This window comes from Myxocyprinus asiaticus, chromosome 39 (genome assembly GCF_019703515.2).
Source record: "Myxocyprinus asiaticus isolate MX2 ecotype Aquarium Trade chromosome 39, UBuf_Myxa_2, whole genome shotgun sequence".
Taxonomy (NCBI): domain Eukaryota; kingdom Metazoa; phylum Chordata; class Actinopteri; order Cypriniformes; family Catostomidae; genus Myxocyprinus; species Myxocyprinus asiaticus.
In genome coordinates, this window is record NC_059382.1 from 22,400,045 (window position 1) to 22,425,536 (window position 25,492).

At 38.5% G+C, this 25,492-nt stretch overlaps 1 protein-coding gene and 1 non-coding gene across 2 annotated transcripts in view; both read left to right on the forward strand.

The window, feature by feature from the left end:
- The first annotated feature begins 9,367 nt into the window (after nucleotides 1–9,367).
- LOC127429965 (endothelial cell-selective adhesion molecule-like) overlaps nucleotides 9,368–25,492 on the forward strand; it is an 81,536-nt gene continuing 65,411 nt past the window's right edge. Inside the window, exon 1 of the mRNA XM_051679367.1 lies at nucleotides 9,368–9,729. Coding sequence (XP_051535327.1) covers nucleotides 9,660–9,729 — 70 coding nt within the window. The 5' untranslated portion in view covers nucleotides 9,368–9,659. The remainder of the gene's footprint in view (nucleotides 9,730–25,492) is intronic.
- LOC127430359 (U2 spliceosomal RNA) lies at nucleotides 24,726–24,914 on the forward strand. The gene has a single exon (XR_007895437.1). It is a non-coding gene; the product is annotated as a U2 spliceosomal RNA (small nuclear RNA).

Consider the following 25,492-nt stretch of genomic DNA (forward strand, 5'->3'; position numbering starts at 1 on the left):
CCATTAAGCACCTTTGGAATTAATGGAATGAAGTCTGCAAATCAAGTCCCATAGCCAACCCAATATCAGTGCCTAACTTCACCAGGTTTGGGGAGTGATGGAATAGGCTACATGTAACAGCATTACATATTTAGAGTACAAAACATAAGTTGGCTAACAGTATTCCATTAGTTACACTTTTAATCAGATTACAGTTACCTTAAAAATAGTTTGATTTTACTGTAATTTGCTTCATTTAATTTTTACTCTACTCAGCTGAAAAAAAATTCCTATGAAGAAATTTAATGTAGGTATTTCCCACACATGTATTCTCCCTCACATAAAAAAATAGCATGCAGCTTTTATCAACGATGAGCAACCTGCTGATTCATGGCATGTGAACAGAGCAATGAGTTTGTGTCATGGAAATACAGAGATGTTTACATTAAAATTTAAAAAATTCGTAACATAACAGTGCAATGTCATTTTGTTTGCCAGCAACTAAACTGCTATGCATCTCAAAAGATTCAGGCTACAATTTCTAAACTGAAGAACTCTCTTGACGTAAGTCTGTTTGTATGGAATAGTTAATGCAAAAAATGAAATTATGTCATCATTTGCACCCTCAAATTTTCTGAAGATTTATGTGTGGAGAACTGATCAAAATTTAAGTCGTTATTTACTTGCCGTTCATGAGAGAAGTAACATTGTCCGTCCGATTCTTTTGAATCTGATCTTGTTAATGAATCGTTGATCTGGTTCACAACACCAGTCTGAAATTTTTGTTCATGAATCGGACTGATCCAACTCAATGATCCAGTTGCAGCGGTTATAAGATTATTCTTGTAGAATAGCGATTAAAATTTCAGTCTGTTCTTCACACAAAACCTTTGTATACTTTAGAAGATGGATGACTCATGATACTTTTATAATCCTTTTGAAGCTTGAAAGCACCATGTGGCAGCGGGGGGCGTGGTCGAGCATCCATCCGGAGAGAGAGAAAGCGGTAAGAGTGCATACACCTGAGCCAGATTATGATTAACACCTGTTTCCAATTGCCAGTAAGCTTGGGGAGAGTGAAATATAAGGGACCATGCCAGCGGCAAGAGGAGAGAGAGCTACCCGTCTAAAACAGACTGTACTGAGCTAATGAGTGTGACACTGAAAAGCGATTTTGAGTTTTGTTATTAAAAGTCTTACCTTGGAGTTAAAAGTATCTAGTTCCCTGTGTCCTCCTTTCCCTCCCTACGTGAAGTCTTTACACTGGTGCCAAAACCCGGGAAGTTGGAGGAAGTATGCCTCATGGAGTCCTCGCAGTTGGCAGAAGTCCTCAAGTCTACACCACACCCACCAACAGGCCCTGCTTGAGCTTCGACAAGACCAAGATCACCATATCCACGAGATCCTCCGAGCTCAAGCAGAGGACCGGCATGTGATCCGGAGCCTCCTCAGCCAGGAGAAAGCCCTGGCTGCGACCTTGGACACAGCAGCCCCCAAGTCTCCGCCTATGCTCCTGAAGATGGGGGCAGAAGATGATCCGGAAGCCTTCCTGGACTTCTTCAAGCGTTCTGCCGGGATCTGGGGTTAGCCACGCGCCCAGTGGGTTGCTAGGCACATTCCTTTTCTGTCCAGGGAAGCCCAACTCGCAGCTCAACGATGTCCTGGTTTACGACGATCTGAAGAAGACCATTCTGCAGCGGGTTGGCCGCAGTCCAGAACAATACCGACAGCTCTTCCGTTCAATGAAGTTGGAGAGGACCGCCCGCCCGTTTGCCTTCATTCAACGGCTCCGAGATGCCTGCCGGAAGTGGCTGCTGGCAGAGGACCTCTACGTCGAGGGAGTTGTCGACCAGGTGGTGCTGGAGCAGCTGATCCGTCGGCTACCAAAAGGAACGTCGGAATGGGTCCAGTGCCACCAACCAGCATCGCTGGAGGAAGCTGTCCAATTGGCGGAGGACCATATGATGGTGTACCAGAGGGTGGAAGAGCCCTCCCACTCTCTCTCCCCTCCCCCTGTGTTTTCCCTGATCTCTTCTCCCTCCTCCCTCTCCTCTTACTCTGCTCTCTCCCCACAGCCCATCCCAGCACCACGGAGGCGTGGAATCCCGCTGCTAAAGCCGGCTTCCCATTTGCGGGGGTTGGTTTACAACTAGTCAACAACTCCAGCTGAACATTTCATATCCTTATTTTGCGATAATAAAAGAACGGTTGTATCGAGTGACGCAGGACGCTCCAACAAAAGAGGATACAACCCAGCTGTTAATACCGCAGAGCCACCGGGAAATGTTGTTCCAGGCAGCTCATTATAATCCGATGGTGTGTCACTTAGGGGAGAAGAAAACACTGAACCAACTAATGGCCGTTTTTATTGGCCGGGCATTCATGACGATGTTCGCAGGTGGTGTGCGGCATGCCATGAATGTCAGCTGGTGAATCCACCGGCCACCCCTAGAGCACCATTGCGCCACCTTCCATTAATTGAGGTCCCCTTCGAAAGAATTGGAATGGACCTCGTCGGGCCATTAGACTGGACTGCACGCAGACATCGCTTTGTATTGGTCCTGGTGGACTATGCAATGTGATATCTGTAAACGGTGCCTCTGCGCAACATCTCAGCATGCAGTGTTGCGGAGGCACTCTTCAAAATGATCTCCCGAGTGGGGATTCCGAAAGAAATCCTCACTGATCAAGGCACGACATTTATGTCACGAACACTCCGCGAACTCTATGAATTATTGGGTATTAAATCAGTTCGCACCAGTGTGTACCATACGCAGACAGATGGCCGGGTGCAGTGATTTAATAAAATCCTGAAGAATATGATTCGTAAGGTTGTACTTGAAGATGCTAAAAATTGGGATAAGTGGCTTGAGCCCCTATTGTTTACAGTGCGAGAGGTCCTGCAAGCCTCCACCAGGTTTTCCCCGTTCGAGCTGCTGTATGGGCAGCACCCACGCGGGGTACTCAACGTCATATGGGAGACATGGGAGGAGGGACCTTCAACCAGTAAAAATGAAATTCAATATGTTCTTGATCTTAGAGCAAAACTCCACACTCTGAGGCAACTAACACAGGAGAATTTGCTCCAAGCTCAAGAACGTCAGAGCTGCCTGTATAACAGGGGTACTCGGCTACATGAGTTTGCACCAGGAGATAAAGTGCTCATGTTACCCACATCGAGCTCCAAATTACTTGCTAAGTGGCAAGGACCCTTTGAGGTCACATGTCGAGTGGGAGATACGAACCGGGGACACATGTCAAATATACCATCTCAACCTCCTGAAATTATGGAGGGAGGCGGTCCCTGTGATATTGGCTACGGTAGTTCCGGAGAGGGTGGGGCTCGGGCCGGAGGTGAATACAAAACCCTGTCATAACAATCCGGTCACTTATGGAGACCACCTCTCACCGTTTCAAGTCGCAGAGGTTGCCAAGTTGCAACAGGAATTTGCAGACGTGTTTTCCCCTCTGCCCGGTCGTACAAATCTCATCCAGCACCACATCGAGACCGAGCCAGGGGTAGTGGTATGTAGCCGTCCCTACCGACTGCCCGAACACACAAAAAAAATTGTTCGGGAAGAATTGGATGCAATGCCCGATATGGGGATAATAGAGGAATCCCACAGCGATTGGTCCAGCCCGGTTGTTCTGGTTTCTAAGAGCGACGGGTCTTTACGGTTCTGTGTGGATTATAGAAGTCAACGCAGTGTCTAAATTTAATGCCTACCTAATGCCTCGTGTTGATGAGTTGCTCGATCGGTTGGGCACCGCTCGATTTTATTTGACACTGGATTTGACAAAGGGTTATTGGCAGATACCCTTGACACCAATATCCCATGAAAAAACGGCCTTCTCCACACCGTTTGGATTACACCAGTTTGTGATACATTTTATTTGGAGTGGAATACATTTTAAATCAAGTCCAACCCTGGACCTCGCTGATGATCTTGTGTCTGAATGGGAGCAAATTTTGGCACTCATGTTGTTCCCGCATCTAGTGTAAAGCCTTCCCTGAGGAGTAGAAGCTGTTAAGAGAGGGATTAAAGTAACAGTTCACCCCAAAAGGGAAAATTCTCTCATTATTTACTCACCCTCGCCATCCCAGATGTGTATGACTTTTTTACTTCTGCTGAACCCATACAAAGATTTTTTTAAGAATATCTCAGCTCTGTAGGTCCATACGATGCAAGTGAATGGTGGCCAAAAATTTAAAGCTCCAAAAGATCATAAAGGCAGCATAAAAGTAATTAATGTGACTAGTGGTTTAATCCATGTCTTCAGAAGAAATATGATAAGTGTGGGTGAGCAACAGATCAATATTTAAATCCTTTTTTGCTATAAATTTCCACTTTCACTTTCACATTCTTCTTCTTGGGTTTTTGGCGATTCACATTATTCGTGCATATCGCCACATACTGGGCAGGGAGGAGAATTTATAGGAAAAAAGTACATACATTTTTATCTGTTTCTCACCCATACCTATCATATTGCTTCTGAAGACATGGATTTAACCACTGGAGTCTTATGGATCACTTTTTTGCTGCCTGTACGTGCTTTTTGGAGCTTCAGAATGTTGGTACACATTCACTTGTGTTCTAAAAATCACCATTTGTGCTCAGCAAAAGAAAGAAAGTCACACATCTGGGATGGCATGGGGGTGAGAAATTGATGAGAGAATTTAAATTTTTGGGTGAACTGTCCCTTTAATATGCCTTTTAAATTAATTGGAATAGGTTTAGGAGTAGGTGTATAACTATAGGTCCGCTGCTTCCAGTCTCTTTAATATTAGCATTTTCATTCTCTATAATTCACATCGCACAGCTTGGTGTACCACACAACCCATGTCCTATACACTCACTTGATCTTCCTTATGATCAGTGATTAAGACAGATCGTTTAGTGTGGATGCTGGCTCAATCTCCCATGCTCATTCTCTGTTCAGGCCTCACAAGCCCATATGTCTACTGTGTGTATACATGAACTGCACTGGGTCAAGTGAGTAAAAGGTCTGGATTAATAGTTGTGTAATACCACTGGCAGCTATTGTTTTATACCAGCAGATTGTTTTATTTCATGAAGTTGGTTAAAGGTCAAGTGTATGTTTGGCTTAGAATTTAAGGGCTTTAAAACAATGTATTTATTGCACAGTTTGAAATAGACCATTATGTATAGCGTCTTGTCCCAGTTGTCAAAACCACATGTCCAACCATTTTAGAAATGTCTCTCTTTGAACAGCACTGTCTTGTAATAAGAGATTAAATTTTTCTACTTCATTCTGTTTTCCTATTTTAAATGTATACAATTTGACCATCAAATAAATCTCAAAGTCCATTAGAATCTACCAGACTCAGGGGTGGACTGGCCGTCTGGAACACCAGGTGTTTTCCCGTTGGACCACTGGGTAATTTGGACCGGCCCATTGCCCCTCTCAAGTCAATCTAATTTACAGGCAATATAGGTAAAAAAGATAAAAATTTCTGATAAAAATGCAGAAAATAAGTCATGAAAAATATTACTTTGTGGCTATTTGAGTCTTGAGGCTTACTTTGTTTAAAGGACAGCAGAAACAGCACTTGTCAAAGCATTGGGCTTTTCACTTTTTCTCAAGAATAATCTGCAAACACTGCAGATAGAAAGACGCAACAAACTCAAATAGAGTGAAAATATGAGCAATTAATCTGCAAAATATCTGCAAAGTTCTACACTTTAAGAGGTATGTTTATTTTGTTTGACATATATTTATATTTGTTTATATTTATATTTGTACATATTCTGGCCAACTTTTATTTTTTTATAATAAACATTTACACATAGTTATGTGAGTAATTGACATGAAATTTTAAGCATTGTCACCAGTGTCCTGCTGTGTGACACTTTCTTCATCCAACTATTTTAAACAACATTTTATGATCTTGCATAGCTATATATACATATATAATATATTATTATTATACTTGTTGTTTTCCATAACCTCATATTAACTAAGACAATGGTTTATTTCCATTTATAGAAAAAAGTTGAAAGGTGATTAAGATTTTTATGTTGATTTGTCACAGCACCTTAAATCATGTACATTTTAATCTAACATCTGTATGTTGGGAAAAAAAATTTCGGACATGTTATTTTTCTGAGCTATAAAGTGCTTATTTTTAGTGCTTTCTCTAAAAAATCCACTCATCACATTTACAGTGGTTTTATATGTTTTAAAGTTATTAAAATGTTTGCACTGCTGGGGCCCGTTGTCATGACTAGCAGTCAATAGAATTTTTTTTTCTTTTTTTTTTCAACATAAAAATTTGAAATTGAGCTGTAAAATGAAATCAATGAGCCGGTGTGTTACGGTGTGGTGTGTTGCGGGCCAGGTTTGGTGGGCTGCTCTGGGCCAGAAAGTCCAGGGCCACTTTTTAGTCTCAGTCCGCCCCTGACCAGACTCTATTGATTGCAACTATCACTGGGTGAGAGCAGAAAAGATGAATGCTGCCTAGTCCACTTGGTGGCAGAGAAGTCTCATAGATTAGACCACAGAGCCACGTACCTTGCAGAATTGCAAGGTTCAAATGAATATTTGCTACATTTTTTATTAAAAACTATTGATTCTCTCTTGAAATAAATAAATAATAATAATAATAAAAAAAAAAAACCTAAAAGTAATGTATTTTAATTCTATATAAGTCACATAGGCTAAATAACTATATCTTTTTTGTTTTCTTAAACAACATAACTGGGATAAAACTATGTAAAGCAAGTAAAGCATCATTATTTTTATACTGAAAAGAACATAAATGCAACCAAAGTACTGATTTAAATGAGAATGAAAGGCAAAGAAGCTTACAAATACAGTTCAGTGAAAAATTCAGGCATTTTCTAATGAATTATTAACCTCCTTCTCCAACCACCAGGTTACCAGGGACCATTTATAACCTTGCATATGTCACACACATACTGTATATAATTATATACTGTATATATTACATAATTAAGACACCATAGTGAATTTACTTTGTCATCAGAAAACACTTCCAATAAATCTGTGTGCAAATAACCTGTGATTCGCAAATGCCTTAAACCAAATTATTTTCAAAGTGGTTGAGGTTAAGCCAGGATGATTGGTAGAGTTGGTGACAGGCTTCAAGCTGTGTGTGACATTGGCTTCATGGTGAGAAAGCTCATGTAACATGTGATGAGGCTTCAACTGAAGTAGCCTATATGACTGTGTATTAATTGAACTCCCCCGGTATGTCTGGTAACCACAGAACTTGACTGCTTAAAGAAAAGACCAACCCCCAGACAGAGCAAGAAGAAGATATGCATTACCATTTAGAATCGTATAATATAAAATGATACAATAATGCACAAGGTTGCCTCAGCTGCTCCCAAGTGCATCAGTGACCCCAACCCTGACCTCACAATTCATCTAGATATTATCGAAATAAGTCTAAAGTGAAGAAAATGTTCACATGTGGTGCAATATTTGTTATTTGTTTTTTAAAAAAATGTGTCAAATACTTTTTTGTTTCCTCAAGTTTGGCACACACAATACATACAGGCTGTGCCAGCTTGCTCTTTGTTGCATGCACAGTATATGACAGCCTGTAAAATCTTTTGGTATATTGTCACTACCTCATCAGTCAACAACCATAAAATCTGAAAATTTTTGCTCATCTCAGTGAAGTAGCTGTGGTGACAGCAGCTGCAACTTGCTGCCACACAGTATTATCTATGTTATTATAGTGACACGCACAGACACCCCCCAAAAAAATAAAAAATAACGAGTCTCTGAACGTAAGTATAACTTCAACTTTGTAGTCTGTTCAGTTTGCTTTGCTATTTCTCTTTCATGGTTCTTCAATTGTCTCATTGCTATACAGATGCCAAGCAGCTATGTTTATATGCATACAGTATAAGATCAGATATACAAAGTTTTAGACTGCAGATCATGTTTGAATGTGTTAGAAGAATGATGTTGACTTTATCTATGGAGGTGTGATCACAACTCAATGGATCTGAAACACAAAATAATTTTCCATGGTGAGTCTCACTTATGAACCCAGGTGTATTCAGAATAATTTAGATGCCTTTTATAAAATGTATTGCATAGCTCACAGCTAATTTTTTTCAGTAGGTTTAACACTGAACAACTTTGAAGGGCACTGGCTTGATATATGGTTATTGTTCCTTAAAGGGATAGTTCACTCAAAAATGAATATTCTTGCATCATTTACTCACCTCATTTTTAGAAGAATATTTTAGCTCTGAAGGTCCATACAATGCAAATGAATGCTGACTAAAACTTTGAAGCTCCAAAAATCACATAAAGTCAGCATAAAAGTAATCCATAATCTCCAGTGGTTAAATTAATGTCTTTTGAAGTGATATGATAGGTGTTGGTGAGAAACAGAGCAATTTTTAAAGTCCTTTTTACTATAAATCTCACTTTCACTTCCACATTCTTCTTCCTTTGTTTTTTTTGGCAATTCGCTTTATGCATATCACCACCTACTGGTTGGGGCTGGTCAAAGGTGGAGATTTATAGTAAAAAAGGACTTAAATATTGATCTGTTTCACACCTACACCTATAATGTAGTTTCTGAAGACATGGAGTTTTATGGATTACTTTCATGCTGCCTTTATGTGCCTTTTGGACACCTTTCACTTGCATTGAATTGACCTACGGAGCTGAGATATTCTTCTTAAAATCTTCATTTGAGTTCAGCAGATGAATGAAAGTCATACACATCTGGGATGGCATGAGGGTGAGTAAATGATGAGAGAATTTTCATTTTTGGATGAACTATTCATTTTATCACAGTCTTTGTGCCAGGCACTTTGTACCAGTAGTTCAAGTTATAAATTAATCTCAGACAAGACAATCAAAGACCTGAGCTCACCAGTCCCCAATAATTGAGTGGCCCTAATGCATGAAATTCTTATGCGTTTCTATGGCAACCGGTCAGTGCGAGAGATATGCTTTGCTCAGGGTCACTGTAGCCTATGCTTTCTTCCGTACTGATCAGCCTAATATCACAGATTCACTCACGTCACAACACTGTTCGTGCTACTACGAGAGACAGTAATTGGATACATCAACCCACTTGCGGCGTAAACCCAATCACAGAAATCTTTTTTTTATTTTTATTTTTTTATCACAATGTAATACAATTTGTTACAACTCATATTAGAACGATTTTAAACTATTCGTATTCGCAACGTTCAAATATAGTTTTCACACCAATTTACTATTCCTGAGGATTAAAGCATAGAGGTGTTGATGGAGGAGCGCACGTGAACACCTGTAGGCACAAAAAGGCGTGGCTTCATGGACACATCTAGAAGCGCATCGAGTCGCCTTCAGTGAAAAGCGAAAACTTCAGTGTATGAGAGAAAGTACTTGAAGAACGGTCCGTTGAGATTTTGTTTATAAAGTTGGAAGGCCACTGAAGAAAAAAACCACCTTAGCTTTAAATATCGCTTTTCCAAATGCCTTCAGCTCCGCGGATGAGAAAAGAGGAGGGAATGGAATTTATGAACAAACTGGATACTGGTTCATCTGTCGAGATCGAGCGAAACTGACTTTTTTGTATTAAAAAAAAAAAAAAAAAAGGAAACCAGAAGATAGCGCGAGAGTGACTATCACTTCATGCTGTATGAGGTGTCGCGCGAGCGGGCGCTTCACGTGGGGCGATGGAGAACATGCTGATGACCTGGAGACCTGGAATATTTCTGCTTCTTACCTTACTGTTGGTCTTTCCAGGTAAGAGAAATATCAGCTTACTGTAGGCTATACAAATTAAATACTCTAGCCTCTTTAAAATAGCCAACTCTTACTTCTCTATTTAATGCTGTGTTGTGTCAACTCAAAGGAAGAGTTAGGAGGGACTTTATCACGTGTGAAGTCTCAAATAAATTTTCGTTCCAGGTTTTTCTTATTTCTCATGATACATTCATCTCATCGAATAATATAACTGTAGAATCGGTTAGGGTTAGCATTTCAAAGAAGTTAGTGTAGAGGCACACAATGAAATAAGAACACTTGTAGAACTCCACAAAATGGTTGAGTATATATTATATATACAGAATTACAGTCATTATTAACCAATTTTGTTGACACAAAAGATCCATGTTTATGCAAGGCCTGAAAGGAGTGGCACTGATTTAAGGTACTGTGACATGACCATTGTCCAAGACTAATCTGTAGCAAGCCTCAAGTCAGAGGAGTTTGTAATCCGATGAATTGCCCTGGCATTTTTTTTTTTTTTTTTTACCAGCAAGGACAAGGTACACATTCACTTTCAGTCCTTGCTGACAAGATTAAACTGTGTCATTGTGCTGCAATGTTTTCTTTTGAGCCTAAAATTTATCCTGAACAGTTATTTTTAGGTCCCATTCAGAGGAACATCCCTAAAGAGGGATTGTGAATCATTCCCTCTGTGACTGTATTATGTCCATTTTGACAGTCTAAAGAAACAATATGGTGTCATACAGCACCACAAACACTAAAGGAGAAGTCTTCAAATGTGTTGCTCAATGCCTTTTGTATTAAGCAAGTATCTCTATTGTATATACAAAATAGAATCAGATTCAAGTGACTCTGTAATTGCATATAAATGGATAAGGTTCTAACACATTATATAGAAGTTAACAATATGAAACTTTATATAAAACATTATTAATGATAGGGATCCTGTACATACTGTACATTGTTAATGATTTTGTCCAGTCTAATATAATACAAACTGGTCAAGGTTTAATATAATAAATTGCACGTACATGCAATAGTGAAACATATTAAACTGGTATTGGTTGCTTTGTCAGGGTTTTGGACTGTGTTTCAAACATGGCAAGTTTTTTTTGTACCTCCAGGGATGCATGTTATAATAACCATTATAGCATTGTATGGAGAAAGCTTCATATAGTGGACACATGACATTGCTGCAGCTTACAATTATTTTTGTTGTTTTGAGTGACCCCGAAAGGAATATTGCAAAACATCGAACACCACCTGTATACTGTATGCTGCCTTACACATGACTACACCACACATTTGCTTTTTTTGCATGGTAACTTATTGAATTCTAGGTCTTACTCTTGAAAGACACTGTTTTGAAATGTCTTAGTATCATTAACATTTAAACTTAAGTATGACATTTCTCTTATTAGTGCATGGTGTAAAAGCCAAGGATTTACATGTAATTTTTGAAAATTTTTGTAAATAAAAAGTGTTTCCATACCAACTTAATATTCACTATTTGAAGGAACACCCCCACACAAGCTTAATTTTCTTGGTGAAGAGCTCAGAAGTGGTCAGTGGTCTATCTCCTACAACTTTTGCTTAAATAGTTTAGTTCCTAATCTATAAGGCTGCTAGGCACAAAGCTATTTGAAACTTCATTATCAAAACAGGCTGTTTGAAATAAGTCAAAACATTTTAAAATCTCACAGATTTTCTCATCTTTAGCAATTACATTGTGTTTGTAGAAGCTATCAGGACCCGCACCAGCCGACTACATGACAGCTTCTTCCCCCAAGCAATCAGACTTTTGAACACTTGATCTCCCACGATCAAAATACATCAGCACTGCACTTTATTACTCTTACTCTTATATCTCACACCTGACTGTCATAAATTATAATATTATTCTCTCTTAACAACACACTGGCAACTTACTATCAACAGACAGCCTGAATGTCAATACAGTACAATACAACCTACTGTACATTCTATGTATACTATATATACTTTTTTTTTATTGTATAATGTTTATTCTATATTGTGTGTATTGTATACTGTACATTGTATGCTATTATTTGTATATTGTGTTATGTGTAATTATGTGTATATTAGATTTTAAATTGTGTTGTGTTAATCTGATGTTTATTGTAAATTGGTATATGTCCCATCACTGTCACGACTACTATGTTGCTCGGAACAGCACCCAAGAATTTCACACACTATTGCACTTGTGTATATGTTTGTGTGACAATAAAGGTGATTTGATTTGATTTGATTATTGTTAAAGTATTTGGTTCCTCTAAGCACAAAACCACACTGTAAAATTATTTCTTACTTTTAGTGGTAAAAGACTGTAAAAATGCTACAGTAAAAAAAAAAAAAACATTAATTGGTTAACGGGTAGTTACCTTAAAATATACGGTAAAATTTTTAAATATATTTAAAAAGACAATACATGTAGTTTTACGGTAAAAAAAAAATTTTTTTTTATGTAAAAGTATGATTGTCTGTATAATTAACAGTAAAAATGTATATTATGTTAAGAGAGTACATGTATGGTAAATTATTGTTAAAATTACAGTAAAGGGGCCTGGGTAGCTCAGCGAGTAAAGATGCTGACTACCACCCCTGGAGTTCGTGAGTTTGAATCCCAGGGCGTGCTGAGTGACTCCAGCCAGGTCTCCTAAGCAACCAAATTGGCCTGGTTGCTAGGGAGGGTAGAGTCACATGGGTTAACCTCCTTGTGGTTGCTATAATTTGGTTCGCTCTCAGTGGGGCACGTGGTGAGTTGTGCGAGGATGCCGCGCTGGATGGCGTGAAGCCTCCACACGCGCTATGTCTCCGTGGCAACTGTCTCAGACGCGGAGGCAACTGGGATTCGTCCTCCGCCACCCGGACTGAAGCGAATTACTATGCAACCACGAGGACTTAGAGCGCATTGGGAATTGGGCATTCCAAATTGGGAGAAAAAGGGGAAAAATCCCCCCAAAAAATAAAAATAAAAAAATAAATAAATAAAAATTACGGTAGCAAAAACAAAAATCAGTTGTACCCAGTTCATTTCATTATATTTTATGGAAATAGTTATGTTTCTTATTTTTAATATCAGTTATGTACATTGGGGTGTTCTGTGTTATATTTGATGTAGTTTAGTTAATATTTATTAATTAATATTTAGTTAATGTGTTACCCTGTTGGTGTTTAGTGTTTGTGTGAGTGACACTGAGCACTGTCTCTAGATGTGTATTGGTCATTGCTCCAGGAAGGGCCTCTACTGATGAACTTCATGTCATCATGTGCCATTTTGTAATTACTACGGTGATTAACAATACATTATAAAGTGAAAACTTTTTACAGTTTCAGAAGGTTAATATATCAAGTTTATTATTTAATAATATATACGACGGTAATGCACCGTAAAATATACAGGCATCAAAATTACATCCTGTAAAGCCTGAAATGTGGTTACCGTATTTATTACTGTGAATTTCTGGCAACCACAGCTGCCAGTTTTTTACTGTAAATTTAACAGGATTTTTTTTACAGTGCACCTATAGTGAATTGTATGATTTTAAACTGTTTCATCCTCTGTGAAAAGCAGGAGGTGGATAATCGATGCCTGTAATTGAGTGTGGGTAACTGGGCCTTCACAACAGAGATCATTAGAAATGGTAATGCTCATCTACCAGAGGCAATTATGTTTGCCCCCTGCACAGCAAAAAACATTCAATACTGGCAAGAAATCTTTGTGTCAGTTCATTAACCCTGCCACTGGTCTATTGTTGGAATCAATCTTTTCATTTGTACTAATACAGATAATGAAGTCATTGTGAATTAGCTATGTGCCTGGTGTTTTTATAGCCAAGTGTTACTTGTAAAATGGTACAGTAAGATCTCTTTCAGTCCACATACTGTATGCAATCCTTATTAACTCGATTGCAGTTGTTCATACTGACAACCATTAGAGTTAAGCTCATTCATTTGCCAAGATAATATCATGACAATTCTGAGACAAGAGAGATCCAGCTCTCATTAAAGCTTTAGAAGATGATGATGCCTCTTCACACCTGCAGCCCTGCTGCTCTCCCCCTCTCTCTGCTACCTGCTGGAAGTAATGCAGTGAAGAGTGTAATGGCCTTATGGCAAGCCAAACTGACATTTATTCATTCACAGGATATGCTTTCTTTATACCAACAATTCAATATTAACCAGTGGAAATGCCAATTCTTGCTATCAGTAATTACATTTGTACTAGTAAAAACGTTATTTCTTGATATAAAAAATGACGTCATCACTCGCAGAAATCACATTCTTGATATCAAAAATGGAATTTCCACTAGTAAAACTATAATTCTTGATATCAGTAATTGCATTTTAACTAGTAGAATTCCGCAATGATCTCTGATACTGTTGCAAGCCATTTGACCTATAATCATTCGCAAGATATTATCTTTTTTATATCAACAATTAAATTTTTACTAGTCAGTATGGTAATTCTTGATATCAAGAATGTAATTTCCACTAGTGGAAATGGAAATTGTTGATATTAGTAATTACATTTGCACTAGTAAAAAACATTCATTCTTGATATAAAAAATGACATTATCACTCAATAAATACACATTTTTGATATCAAATATGGAATTTCAACAAGTGAAAACTGTAATTCTTGATATCTGTAATTGCATTTTTACAAGTAAAACTTTACAACGATCTGCCATTCACTTCTAGTCAAAAAGCAATTACAGATATCTAAAATTAACGTCTTACTAGTTGAAATTACAATTTCACAAATCAGCAATGCACCTCTTACTACAAAAAATGAACTTTTTTGATATCAATAATAATAATAATAATTACATTGTTACTAGTAGTCGACCGATATAGGTTTTTTAATGGCCGATGCCGATATCCAGAGAGCAGGGTGGCCGATAGGCCGATACAATGCCGATATATCACACAATTTAATAAAGTAAATAACATAAACATAACATTGCTAAAAAATGAATAAACTCTTATTTAGCACCATATTTACTCAATTTCACACTAAACTTGAACTTATAATAATATAAAATATAAAAATATAAAATAATATTGTATTTTAAATGGTAGATAGCAGTTTCTTCTGATTTCTGTTTAGTCATAAAATTTTAGTAATTTATTTGCACATGAAGAAATTGTTAATATATTAGGAAGAAGGAAATAACAGTACACACAGTTGTCCAGCAACCATGGCTGGCATGTCCACGTTAGCAATCACATTTGCTCAAAAAATACAGAATCAAACCAATTGTACATACAGTGCATAGTGAATAAGACATTTACTTAAAGCACACGTGAAGCGCGTTTACCTTGAAGTCGCATCAGAGACTACTTAGCAGAGATGGGCCACTTCTATTAAAATGAATGGGAGAAATTAGAACGCCCAACTATAGACAACGGTCAACGGATGTAGATAGGAAGTCCCGCCTAACAGGTAAAAGAGCCAATCATCTTTTAAATACCGACATCGCCTGTCAATCAACTCGAGAATTTTTTTTTTAGCGTAATCTGAGGTAAAGGAGCACCATTTATGATACCAGTGTTGTCAGATTTGACTGCTGATTTGAAATATGTTCTTTGATCGTAATTTTGACCAACCTTTTGGAGATTTCGGTCTTTCCCCATTTAAGTAGATAGGAGCTGCACTGTCATGACTGGAAATAGCCTCCCAAGAGCATTCCAAACATGGCCGACAGTGGACTGACTTGCTAGAAAAACTTTGATTGCACTCACGCACTCGTGCGGATCCAGCGAGCAGCAACAATCTCCGAGCAGCAACAATCTCCTGACAGTTTAAACAGCCTGGATAACCTTCTTGGATTGTCAAGGAGTGATCATCATGATTTGTGAATCAGAGGAACTTTTGATTCTGATCCTGAAGTTTTGATTCTGGTTGATAGAATATGTGCTTCTGAAGAAGATATTAGATGAGCGCTCGACGGGAAGAAAACACTGGATTTTTGTGAGGTTCAAGAATTACATCTGTTTAAATGAGATATCTGCATATTTGCAGATGGTATATAATAGAAGTTTTATTGATATTTGCCTTTTATCATTAGAAAAGTGACAGGGAACTGTTGAGGAGAGACTGTTAGAATATGTGCTTTAGAGGTAAATGAGCGCTCCACAGGATGCGTGAGGTTTGTCTATTACATCTGTTTAAACAAGATATGTGCATATTAGCAGATGGTATATAATATTAGTTTTATTGATATTTTCCTTTTTATCATTAGATAAGACAGTTAAAGGTTACAGGGAACTGTTGAGGAGAGAGAGGGAGAATGAAACAGGCGAGCACTTTAACATTATGAGCTCAAACGCATCTCCTGCGGCTCTGATATGTGGACCGTTTAAATTAGACTGTGTTGCAAACCGGTCTGTTATTGTAGTAACACAATGCACGTAACAACAAAATGAACCGTGACTGATTGTGAAGGAAAAAAAAGGCCAAACAGGAAAATTTATTGGCCAATGCCGAAAATTAAAGACGTTTTCATTAATGTTATTGTCACTAGTAAGAAAGCCATTTTTGATATCTTTAATTACTCTCCAGTTTATTGATATCTGAAATACATTTGCAGATATCAGAATTTCCAAATGTTACATGTTGAAATACTTTTACAGATATCTAAAATGACCATTTTCACTAGTTGTAATTCAACTGTTGATATGAGGAATTGATATTTATACTAGTAATAATGTAATTAATGGAATTAGTAAAGGGAGTTCCACTAGGATCAATTATTGCCTTGATATCAAAAATAGCCTTTGCAACTAGTGAAAATAGAATTACTGATATCTTAAATACGATTTTAACTAGTAAAAATACTTTTAGAGATATCTAGAATTACAAATTTAACAGGTAAGAACAGCTCATATTGCTATGGTAATAGATTTATGAATATTAATGAGACTTCTGGTTTTCCCATGAATCCACTTTTGGCGCAAGTAGTAAATATGGAGGGAGACCGTCCATGTGGGAAAACATTTTTTTTCTCTCTCTCTCTTGTTAAGTTTAAGAAACGGAAAAATTAGAATTCAGTTCGATTTTTCTTTCTTTTTTTTTTCATTGTTTAAGAAAATAGTTTATGACTTGAATATTAGATTCGCACACGTGGGCGGCACTGCAACGCCCCTTTCATCTGAATTGGCCAACCCGCCCTGTCTTCTGTAGACCTACTGCCTTAATCCATATTTGGGCAAATTTTAACGAAATATTGTCCCTAACCACCACTCACTGTAAACTACACATGCCATGTGCAGTAGAAACTTGTTGCTGGGCTGTTGTGAGGTGTTGTGTCTAATGGACGATGCGTAAGAGATCGCAAGCCACATTATTATATGCTTACTGGGAGTTTAGTATAGCCTTATATAGTATATTATTTTCATATTTAATAACATTGAATTATTTTGTAATACATGTGTATCCGTGTCGTATTAATAAATATAATATGATTTATATCACAACTAAGAGCTGTTGTGCGGTCCATGCAGTCTTTTATTAAAAGTGAAAAATGTCTTAAATGCATTCTGAGAATTAATAGGCTTTGCCGTCGAAAATGAACTGTCTTGAAACAAATTGTGGATTCATTCATCATTGATCAATTCAAATGTCCCAGATGCCTGATAGGCTGTCCGTGAACGTCATTATTACAGATTGTGAAGTCCCCACGAGTTAATATCTGACCACAATATTACATTTGTTACATTTAATAATACATTTACTAAAATTCCAACCAGGCTTAGGTGACTACACGTCAGCAGCATGCTTTATCAGCAATCTCCGGCTTGCAGAAATTAAAGTTGTTTGTACTTTTATTTATGGAGATAGGGTTCCAAGTCCCTATTTTACAAGTTGTGTCCCACGTCCTGATGCGCTTACTGTAGGGACACATTTTTTCTGAATAATTAATCTTAGCTATAGTTTGATTGCTTTAAATGAACGTTTAAAATTTACATTGCTGTTTCGAGCTTTTTCTGACATGAGAAACCAGCAACGAAAGAATAGTTCCATGCACTAAACGCCTCCCACATCTTCTGCTGGAAATAGGTCTTCTTAACCTGCTAAAAGTCAAAATCGAGGAGGAATGAGTAGTTATAATAGTGCATAATAACATAAATAAATGTTCTACTGTATAATGCTAATATACTGTACATCTGTGTGTTACTGAATGATAATAAAGCGTGAAAAGTATAAGAGCAAAAAAGAAAGCACAAAAAAAACACCCTTTCTGCCAACATTTTACTTGCATTTAATCTAAGCACAAAGATTAAAATTCCCAGTTATTTTAGTGAAATACATGTAATAACTGTGTTTTAGATGGGGGTGCTTCTTATACATGTATATTGATGTCAGGCTGTGATGAGGAGGAGGGCATGGCCAGGCCGTGATGATGGACATCTGGTGCTGATTTGTCCCAATCAGCAGGAGAGAGCTAAGGAGGAGGCAGAGACGCCAGTTCGAGAGAGAGAGAGACGCACGCAGCCTCTATGTGTGTGTCAATGTTTTGTGTTCTGCTGAAAAGAAAAGTTTTATGTTGTGTTTTGTTTATGAAATGTATTTTTGGTTGATAACCCGGTTCCCGCTTCCTCCTTTCCGTTGAACAAGAGGCTTGTCTGCCACAGTGGTGCCGAAACCCGGGATTGGAGGAGGAAGACGCTGTCCTGGAGCCGTCACCACTGGCTGAGGATCGCGATGCCGAGGAGACGATCGATGGCCGAGCGATGAGGAGGGACAGCTGGGGGAGAATGATAGCAATCAGCCGGGAGAGGGATAAAGAGGAGCCGGAGCCACAGTTCGAGAGAGAGATGCACGAAGCCTGTCTGTGTGTGTGTGTGTGTCTTTATGTTTATATGTAGCTAGCTGAAAAGCAGTGTGTGTTTTATCGTGTTGCTGAAAACACTGTAAAGTGTCTATTAAATGTCTTACGTGGATTGTTCACCCGGCTCCTGCTTCCTCCGTCTTAAGAAAGGCAGAGGTCTGCCACACAGGCACACTGAAAAAGTCATGTTTTTCATGTTCTAATTGTCCGAATGTACAGTTATTTTCTTTTACAGCCGAATGTAACCGGCAAAGTTTAAAACTCTTGTTTTATTGCAGTGTTTAACAACACAGTTTCATCAAATTGAATTGAATAATCTTTAACAAAATTAAATCAGTAAAACTTTTAATTCAGTTAAAGATTACTCAATTCAATTTAATGAAATTTTGTTGTGAAATTGAAATGCGTAAATTATATATTATCTGTGCCGCCCCCGGCAAGGGTCCCGGGCCACCCCCGGCAAGATGCTGCCCTGGGCGACTGCCCATGTAGCCCATGCCTAAATCCGCCACTGGATCCAAAGGTGTTTAAACTTTTGTCAAAATGTTAAGGAATTTCTTTTCCCAAAATGAAAACAATACAGAAACACTGACAAACATGGAAATTGTATGTAACCTTGTCGAGGCTCGAAAGGTATTAACCATTACAGAATTTAATTAAAGAATAAATGATGGCTTTGTTTTTTTTTTTGTTTTTTTTTTTGCTGGAAACTGAATAGATGCACACAGAACAGGATTAAAATGACGGACATTAACATTGAACTACTCATCGACCTATCTAAATATTAATAGATCATTTGTATAGAGTTCTAGGTACTGTGTACTTGCAGCCTTAATGCCATTATGCAACATGCAATTTGTGACTGCATGTAAACAGACTATAGGCTACTGGAGCTGATTTAAACCTGTTATTTTAGGAAGGAAGAAGAGGAGGAAGAGAGTGAGAGGGAATCACTCGTTGCACAATCTTACTATAATCTCTTTGTTAACCATATTTTTAATTATTTAGGCCTATTTGGGCCTATTTATTTATGTTTTAAACTGCAGGGTCACATTAGGCCTACATATGTCTTCTTAAGAAACCTGTTAAAAAAGAACATATCTTTCTATTGCATTATAATTATGTTTTATAATTATATCCACCCAATTTGGAATGCCTAATTCACAGTACACTTTTTTTTAAGTCCTTGTGGTCACGTAGTGATTCGCCTCAATCCAGGTGGTGGAGGATAAATCCCAGTTGCCTCCGTGTCTGAGACCATCAACCCACGCATCTTATCACGTGGCTTATTAAGCGTGTTGCCACGGAGACATAGTGCGTGTGGAGGCTTCACGCCATCCACCGCGGCATCCACGCTCAACTCACCACGCGCCCCACCGAGAATGAACCACATTATAGTGACCACGAGGAGGTTACCCCATGTAACTATACCCTCCCTAGCAACCGGGCCAATTTGGTTGCTTAGGGGACCTGGCTGGAGTCACTCAGCACGCCCTGGGAATCGAACTAGGGAACTAGCGAACTCCAGGGGTGGTAGCCAGTGTCTTTTACCACTGAGCTACCCAGGCCCCCCATGTTTTATACAATTTGACCTATCACGTCGCATGCGCAGACTGCGGAGAATGCCTAATGACTTCAAAGCGATTTTTTTCCACACTTTGTTATCCTCTGAAATAGTATAGCCTACAATGGCTTTCCAATGATCAAACTATATTTATACAATTTATTTAATGTATCACTGATAAACTGTAAAAGATGTAAGTTTAAGCTGCACTTAATGGACTTAAGAGCGGTTCAGAGCTTTCTTTAATTTACGAAAATTTTTACTTTGATAATGATGCTTTTGGGAAACACGACGTAGAGATTAAGTACTACTTAAGTGCTACAAACTTTCTACTTAGTGCTTCGAGAAACCCAGCCCATGACAGAAATTACAGCTCAGGCTGTCAACCTTTACATGTGAGGTCTGTCATTTTTAAGGTTTATTGCTAAAACATCCTCCACAGTTTTAGCAATAAATGCGTTAAGGGTTAATATGTGTTATAATAAAAATTTTATACCCTTTCTTATATGCTGAAATTAGAACTTTCCTGACCCCTGACTTATAAAAAAAAATACATCTTTTATAAGTTAAAAATATATTTATTTTTATCTTTTCGATTTTTTGTTTCCTTTATCTTATTTATGAATAAATTTTGGTTGGTTTATACGTATTTTTTTTTTTTGTTAACCTGTACTTGTCTTTGTGATTATATTCATATATTGTTTGATCTTATTGAACATTTATATAGAAAAAAATCCACAGTTTTAGCACCATTTGTGACTTTTCAGACAGTCCTTTACCCACCATAGGCACATTTTCCAACTTATATCAATGTTAAATTAGCGATCTGGAACGATTTCACCGTGAGGCCATCTGACCAGCTTCAACACAGGACAAATCGCGCCCTGTATTGATTCGATATGGGAATGCATAATTTTGTCTTTAAATACAGGACAATCCCGTATTTTACATGACGGGTGGCAACCCTAGCCCAGCAACAAGTTTCTGCTGCATATGGCATGGGTAGTTTAGAGTGATTTGTGGTTTGGGACAGTATTTAATTGAACTTAACATGGATAAAAAAAACTAGGGAACACAAATGTGTGGTTTATAAGAATAAGGACTGCAAAAGTTTAGCAGTTCTCTTTTTCCCTCATGTGTCCCCTGTGGAGCTTCGAACCTTTCAGTTCGCCTTTTCCGCCATTTCCAGTCTCATCCCTGGTGTTACTTGAATATAAGGGACATAAGGAACTCGTAAGCACTGGCCATTAATATGCACACATCCAAAAAGGAATTGATGATATCTGAAATGACCATTTTTACTAGTGAAAATTAGATTTCAACATGTATCAATTTGTTTTTTACATGTAAGAATTCAGTTACAGATATAAGGAATTACAGTTTTTACTAGTTGAAATTCCATTTTTGATATCTAGAATGTATTTCCATGAGTGATGACGTCATTTTTTACATCAAGATATAAAACCATGTAAAGATAATTATAGATATAAAAAATTAGTTTGTTACTAGTTGAAATTCCAAGTCCACATATCTGTACTTCTTACTAGTAACGATATCATTTTTGATATCAATACGTACTTGTAAAAATGCAATAACAGATATCAAGAATTACAGTTTTTACTAGTGGAAATTCCATTTTTGATATCAAGAATGTGCATTTCTGTGAGTGATGACATATTTTTTTATATCAAGGATTAGCATTTTAACTAGTGAAAACTGAATTGTTGATATCAAAAATTCATATCCTGCAAATGAATAAAAGTCAATTCAGCTTGACATAACGGCCCTGCCTTACAGTTTTCGCAACATTATTCTCAAATTACAAAACAACAGTTATAATTGCCATTTGTTTATAAACATGTATGCAATACCAACAGTAACATGGTATCATGGGGGCACCTGTTGCTCTGGACAAAAAACTATGTAAACTAGACCCATGTTGGCCAGTTCCGATCCCTAGAGAGTCCGCTGTGTGTTCAAAGGTGCTGGTGTGTTGTTTTTCTGAGCGTAGGCGAGGACAGCGCTGTTTTATAGCAGGTGTAAGTTGGGAGAGTGGATACAGTAATGAGGATCTCAGCCATCTAAATGAGGCCATGGCTGCTTTGGGCACACTGCTGTGCGCCTGTGTGGGCTTCAGAGACACCTGGGAAACTGCAAACTAGCTGACCACACACTCCTTCTGTGTTTTACAATATGTGCTATACAGTATGTGCTTCTATATAGCTTAATCTGCGCAACACAATTGTATCGTCAGGGAATGCCTTATGGGGATTATTGAGGAGAAATAGCTATTTCTGCGGGATTAGACACAGAGGCTTATCCTTTCATTAGGATGGACAGATCAGCTGTCAAAGGCTGTATTGATCTAAGAATCCTGAACAATAACACACATGTGGTTTTACATACAGGCTTATTTTTAATGTAAATAGCATGTGACGCAGTGCATTCAGGACTACAGTATTTGAAATGTTTTGGTGTACTTTGAAAAAACATTTCTAATACATTGATTTTTGGTTTTACTGGTCAGCGTTTGGAACCAAGCATTTTAATTTATCTAAAAAGCCAGTGGTGAATTCACTAAAAAGTTTTTGCCTTTGGTATATCATTGCAAAAACCTGTGTCTTATTTACTAAACACCAGCAATCTAGTTTAAGCAGGCGCAATCGGTGCTTGAAATAGCTCTGCGTCTTCTGTATTTTGTTACGTTCCTTGTTTATTTATATAATATTGTTGGATGCTAGGTGCTGCTGTGTGCTCTGTCTCTCTCTCTTTCTGTGTTTCTCCGTGTGTTACTGCCACTCAACCAGGTGCGGAGGAGAGGAAGGTGATCGCTGAATTTGACGTGTCTGTTGTCTGTTGTCTGTTGTGCTTGGCAGGGGACTGGTACTCACTCACCCCAACCAATTTTATGTTTACCTTTCTCTGTTACTCCCTTACCCTAGACCCTTACATCTGGGATGTAACAGTGAAAATTTGGGGGCTCGTCCGGGATTATTCAACACTGTAAAGCAGTGAAATATTCCATTTGGTGCAAAGTGAAGCTGAAAACTTTGTTTTATTCTATGCAATACTAAAATTTGTGTTTGAAATCTTGTGCAAAGAAAAACTAATAAGTTATTTATTGTGAGCATTTCAAGCTAATTTGTGTTTTGATATTTCTTGTATTGCTTTACTAAGTTTTGGCTGTTTTTTTTTTGGTAGGGGCGGAGAGGTTATGCTATGTGGAATGGAATTTGATTTGATTGAGTTTACCCTCGCTCCCTCAGTAGAAATTTTCAATCGCTGCCGTAAGAAGGACTTGCTGTTAATTGCTGACTTCTTTAATATCTCTGTGTCTAGAGATGTAACAAAACAGGTTTTAAAAGATCAACTGTACACTGAGTTAGTTAACGCTGGTATCCTACCGACTGATTCGCAGACTGAAGGGGTAGAGGAGGAGAATGAAGTAGCTGTAATGGCTGAAACTAGTGCTGTTGCTGTTCCCCTTGATACTGAACCGAACATGGATCCTGTATTAGCGATCAAGCTAAAAGAACTTGAGCTAGCCATTAAATAACAGGAGCATGACACTCAAGTTATCCAGCTCCATGCTATTGAAGCTCAAGCTCACCGAGACATTAAGCTGAAAAGTTTAGCAATTGAGGCAGAGACTTTACGCCGTAAGCCTGTGCCAGCTCCACGCTCTAGACCTTCCTCACCTTTGTCTGCTGTTCCGGCACAGAGTAGCACTGTTAATTTTGGTTCTCCGAATGATGCTCAGGTTAACTTTGATGTAGCAAAGTATATAAAATTAGTGCCTCCCTTTCGAGAAGCTGAGGTAGATGCCTACTTCATAGCCTTTGAGCGAATTGCTGAAAAACTGGGTTGGCCCAAGGATATGTGGGGTCTACTGCTTCAATGTAACTTTGTGGGTAAGGCTCAAGAGGTATATGCTGCGCTACCAATAGAGCAGTCCCTAGATTATGATGTTGTGAAAGCAGCGGTGCTACGTGCATATGAACTGGAGCCTGAGGCATATGGCCAACGCTTTCGAGGTACAGCGAAAACAGCCAAACAAACCTTTGAGTTTGCACAAGAAAAGAGAACCCTGTTTGAGAAATGGTGTTTGGCTAGTAAAGTTACCAGTCTTGATCAACTGCAGGAACTTATTTTGCTTGAAGAGTTCAAAAACTGTATTCCAGAGAACATTGTAGTTCACCTAAATGAGCAAAAGATAAATTCACTCTCTGAAGCCGCAGTGTTAGCTGATGAGTTCGCACTCACACACAGGTCAGTATTCTTTTCTACACGCCAGTTTAAACGCCGGAGTTTTGTAAATGAGCAGACAGAGAGGGTAATGTCACCTGCTTTTTCCTCTGAGAAATCTGAGAATGAGAAGCCTATGCTGGATCGCTCAAGCCGCAAGCGTGTCTGTTTTTACTGCTTAGATCCAGGTCACCTGATATCCAACTGCAAAGCGTGTAGCTTTTGCTCAAGCTGGTTCTGTCTCTGACCACTCATTCCCACAGTTCCAGAGTTCTGGCTACCAACCCTTCTTGTTAACTGGCTCTGTGTCTCCTTCAGCTGACTCACCTGGCCGACCAGTAACCATCGCTTCTCGGCCTTTTGGCTAAGATCAAGTGTAGTATCTGTTCTTATCAGTTTAATATCTGATACATCCCCTACCCGGGGACCATATATTAAATTGATTTTTGGATCAGGGAGATGGAATAGGGGCTTGCTCCATCCATTGGGGCAGTGGTGGCTCAGCGGTTAAGGCTCTGGGTTACTGATCAGAAGGTCAAGGGTTCAAGCCCCAGCACTGCCAAGATGCCACTGTTGGGCCCTTGAGCAGGGCCCTTGACCCTATCTGCTCCAGGGGCACTGTATCATGCACTCTGACCCCAGCTTAGCTGGAAGATGTGAAAAAAAAGAATTTCACTATATATGTGCAAATGTATATGTGTGATAAATAAATATAATTATCCTGCGAGATACGGGGGCTGCGCAGACCTTTATTTTAGCTGAAGCCTTATCTTTCTCTTCTGAAACGTACTCTGGTGCAGATGTACTAGTTCGAGGGATTGAACTAGGCTGTGTTAAAGTACCTTTGCATACTGTCTTCTTGAAATCCGATTTGGTCACAGGTCCGGTTCGGATTGGCGTAAGGACTGAACTGCCAGTGGAGGGCGTAAGCATCATCCTGGGAAATGACCTGGCTGGAGGTAAAGTGTTCCCTTGTCCTATTGTGGTGGATAAGTCTGAGGTGACAGGACAGCCAGATGTTGCTGCTCATTTCCCTGCTGTTTTTCCCACCTGTGGTGTTACTCGAGCACAGTCCCAGAAGTGGGATGTTGTGAACCTCACTAACTCATTT